The sequence below is a fragment of the Ips typographus genome, linkage group LG14 (genome assembly GCF_016097725.1).
Source record: "Ips typographus isolate SLU linkage group LG14, UJ_Ityp_2.0, whole genome shotgun sequence".
NCBI classification, from domain to species: Eukaryota; Metazoa; Arthropoda; class Insecta; order Coleoptera; family Curculionidae; genus Ips; species Ips typographus.
In genome coordinates this window covers 5773947-5778363 of record NC_138435.1, presented here as the reverse complement: position 1 = coordinate 5778363, position 4417 = coordinate 5773947, and the positions used below count along the sequence as shown (strand labels likewise).

The 4417-nt window shown below is 40.1% G+C and overlaps 1 protein-coding gene across 1 annotated transcript; it reads right to left on the bottom strand.

Moving 5' to 3' along the window:
- Window positions 1–391: 391 nt before the first annotated feature.
- LOC145737488 (protein CFDP2-like) lies at window positions 392–1546 on the bottom strand. The gene has a single exon (XM_081992193.1). The coding sequence runs from the start codon at window positions 1544–1546 to the stop codon at window positions 392–394; it is 1155 nt and encodes a 384-aa protein (XP_081848319.1).
- Window positions 1547–4417: the final 2871 nt, after the last annotated feature.

Here is a 4417-nt window from a genome sequence, read left to right as displayed (position 1 = left end):
TATGATCTCTACTGCATAACACATTCCTCATTTTATTGAATATGGTTCTGGCCTGTCCAATTCTTGCTTTAATTTCTTCGGTGTACTCATTATCTTCATTAACCGTTGTTCCTAATTATTTGTATTTGCTAACTTTCTCTATTGGTTCTCCGTTGATCCATAGGTGTTCCTGTTGTTGAGCTGACTTCCTGACCTCCTTCCTCACTGCTCTTCACTACTTGATCAACCAAGCTCTGTAACCCTCCTATTGTTTCGGCGATAAGTATGGTGTCGTCTGCATACCGGATATTGTTAATGGGTATTCCGTTAACCTTTATTCCCGTTGTTGTTTCTTCCAGTGCTCTCTGAATGATTTCCTCCGAATAAAGATTGAACAACAGCGGCGACAGTACTAGTTATATGCGTTGTTGTCTGTGTTTTTGTAGGATCGTCTTTCCTCCATTAGTCTTAAAATTTCGCGAGTCATCCATGGTTTTTGTTTGTGGTTAGTATTCTCTGTTTGCAGTAGCTCTTTTGTTGAAGTCGTTATCGTGGATTTGATGGTATCCCATATTATGTTTGGATCTTCATTCGGGTCAGCTTTGACCTTACTTAGTTCAGAGTTAATATTCGTGGTCAACTGATCTCTCATAATTGGGTTTTTAAAGTTTAAGTTTCGTAGCTGATTTTTGTTTTGCTGGGGTTTTGGCTTTTTTAATCGTATTCTGATCTTGACTATTACTGGATTATGGTCTGTTGCTGCGTCTGCTCCAGGATATGTTTTAGGCGATTTTATGGAATTCCGATAACGTTTATTAATCAAGATATAATCAATTTGATTCCTAACTCTGTGGTTGGCGTTATCGGCGGGTGATTTCCAGGTATAAAGCCTCCTATTCGGCAGTTTAAAATATGTGTTTGTTATCACCATGTCTTGTTCTTGACATAGCTGTACCAATCTGTCCCCTCTTTCGTTTCTTTTGCCCAACCCAAAGTCACCAATAATGTCTTCTACTTTCCCCTTTCCGACTTTCGCGTTAAAGTCACCAATTATTATCGTAATATCCCTGCTCTTTGTAATATTCAGAGCTTGTTGGATTTCGTTGTAATATCGTTCTAATTCTTCTTCACTCTTATCGGAAGTGGGGGCGTATACCTGTATGATGTTAAGTATTCTTTGGGTCGTTGTTGCTCTTATCATCATTACTCTATCTGAGATGGGGATAAAGCCAGTTATACTTTGGCAGAAGCTGCCGTCCACCACAATCGCTACTCCGTTTCGGTGATGTACGTCGTCGTTACCTGAGTAGTAAATCTTTGACTGGTTAATTTTCATTTCCCCTGAATTGGGCCATCTCGTTTCACTGAGTCCCATTATATTAACATTGAGTCGTTGCATCTCTTGAATCACATTGTGAATTTTTCCCGCTTCAAAAATGGATCTGATGTTCCATGTACCGATCCTTATGTCTCTTTCTTTTCTCTTAGCTACATTCAAAACTGTCCCCCCCGGAGATCCGAATGGGGGACTAGAAACTCCGGAATATTTTGCCTTGAATTTAGCCATGTTGATTGTACTAGGGACATCAGTTGATCTTTAATACCATGGTTTCCCGTTGCCTTTGGTATCCTATGCCGTTGATTATGTTGATAATTCCTCCGCCTTTGAGGTCGATTTCTCAGCCTCAGGACAAAAGAGTGCCCTTTCCTTCATTTGTTCATCCGCCTGTTGCCGTTGACAGTTTGAAGGGGGATCGCTTATTCCGGCGATCGTTCGGTCGTCAGAGCCTCGTCAGTTATCCAGCAGGGGGCACCGGATAACGTTAGTTATCACACGGGCAGGTGAGGTTGACATTTGGGCTGGTATTACTATACCTTCGCCCCTTACCCCCCCAAGTGTGTTCATTTATAGCTAATTATGAACTCATGCAATTAATCCACGACCTTGAGCAATCTAATTGAAAAGTGTTGGAATCTCATTAATGTGAGGTTTCATCATAACAAATTGGCGACCAACGTGAAGGGCCTTTTTGAATTTTAGTGGATTGAACACGCTTGGATTGTGGGTTATCAGACTGCCTTGTTTGTACAATATTTACTTTCTTTTTTTTTACACGGTGCCAGACGTATTGATAGTTTAAAATATTTATTCTTAAGTTAAAGAGTGTCAAGTTTGGAATTGCTGGTTTATCGTACTATCGTTGAATTTTTACCTTTTGCTTTGCTTGTGACCGTGCCAATCTATTTTTAGACCGAAATTTCAGTTTGCCCCGTTATCTTAAGTTTTTTTTTGTAGTTTTACCTATAACATTGTGGTTCGGTTTTGCAGTTAAAAGTGCGAATTAATTTTCTCTTTTGGTAGAGATTTTATTTGTACCGATTTGGACAATTTAAATTTTCCTTAATTTGATTAAGGGTTTAATTATTGATTGGCTGATTTATTTGATCAGTTTTGAGTAACTTGGATCACAGGTAGTGATCAAGTTTTTAATTGTTTTCCAAATCAGTTGTTTTTGTTGCACTTTAACTGTAAAATGTATATATCACTCGTGTTTATTTAGTTTTTGGGGTTAAACTAGAAATTTTAATATTGGCTCTCCAAATTAATGCCTTGCAAGCCCATGAGCTAGATTATGAAATTTCCATCAGATCTATTAAGCCATTGGGTACTGTTGATCAGAGACGTAAAATTTTGAGGGGACTGTTGGCTCAAGAAAATGCCAATCGTAGTATTTGTCAAGTGTCGAACCCATTTGAATTTGATTTTGATGAAAAGGAGCTGGTGTTATCTATTGCATCAATTAAGGTTAAAATAGTAGGTTTTACCGGTACATCTAGTGATCCTTCATACAAGAACATTTCAACAAAACCACTCGTATCGAGCGGGTTCCGCTTGGCGGCACATCAGAAGGCCTTACGCACATACACCCACACCCACACACCTACACACCCCCTCTTGGACAGTGTTCCATGTGCGTCCCGCCAGCGGCGGTGCTAGCGGCCCTCCTAATCTGGGGGTAAGAGCTAGCTCAATGTTAACTGAGTATTAAATAAAGACGACATACTTAAGCTACGACCTTGTTTCTCTTCCTACGCTACCCCCTAAACGTGACATGGTGGAGGCGCTCCGTTCAATCCCCGTCTATTAATCTTCATATTGATAGACACACCCTCGCAAATTGAAGCCAATTAAGTCACAGGAAAAAGATGAAGGAATAACAGAGAAGAAAGAAGAGAGGCAAAGACCAGAAGAAAGAAGAGAGACAAAGAGAGAGAAAGAAAGAGAGACTAGGAAGACGACACAACAATGCCCACTCCCACAAGTTCAAGCACACCCCAGAAGAATCAAGACGAGTTTTGAAGGACCAGCCTGCAGGTTCGCAGTTGCTTGAACTGAGTAGGGCAATATCAAGAGCGGCCTGTAGGTTGCCCTAAACATTTTAGTGCATAGGAGCACATATTAGGTTGTATTGTATTGGGTAGTATAAAAAAAAAAAAATTTAAATTTTTGGTAACTAGGTTTCATAAAATAAGTGTATAGTTAATGCAATTACAATATCTCGATTTCTAGGCCAGTGACGCCATTCCCGACCTAGGTACTTTGCTGAGGTAGCAAAATCGCGCAAGTATCAGGTGTTATGTTTATAATAAGGTCAGATGCTAATACATGTCTGTTTATGTTATTGGAGTCGGGCTTGTTCGCTAATTAATTGTTTACTTTAGGGGCCACCTAATTACCTCGTTGCGTCTATCGACAAATTGACCTGATCAAAGAAGCGAGAAGAAGAGTAGCAAGCCTAGGAGAAACCAGCATCTTCGGATGGGTTCCGCACCGTCGGTTATACACCCGCGTGCACTCAGAGTCCCTTAAATGAAGGGCTGAAGAAGGTTCTCCAGATGGGCTTAGAAATGACGATGTATAGTAGTCCAAAGCAACGTGTGCTAAAAAGAGAGCACGCAATGGACCAAAGATGTCAAAGCTAAGCGATGGATTTCCGCTTAGACAATGTAGTGCCGAGAGAAGGTACTAGAAGATGGTGCCCGATGGAGGGGACAATTTACGTAAATTTTGCTTAGATTAGAAGGCAAGAAGATGGACGCAACAACAAGGTTGAAAGGTGACCCAATGAAAGGAATAATTGTTTTTTGAGTATGCAAACATGGCAACGTCTAAAAATCGAGAAGTAGTTAAGATATTTTTTCAATAAAGCTTTCCCCACACCTTTTTTAGCAAATAAGTAACATGTGTTAGTTTTAAGAAGTAATAATTGTTGGTTTGAATAAAGTACATCCCCACCTGCTTTATAAAGTAAGAATAGAGAATAAGTAAGTTGTTCTAGTAAACATAGACTTTTAGTGTTCGGGGCGAACACTTGTTGGAAGGGGGAGATGTCACACCCGTGTTAATAGTTACGGTGCACACCCAGAAACCACCATA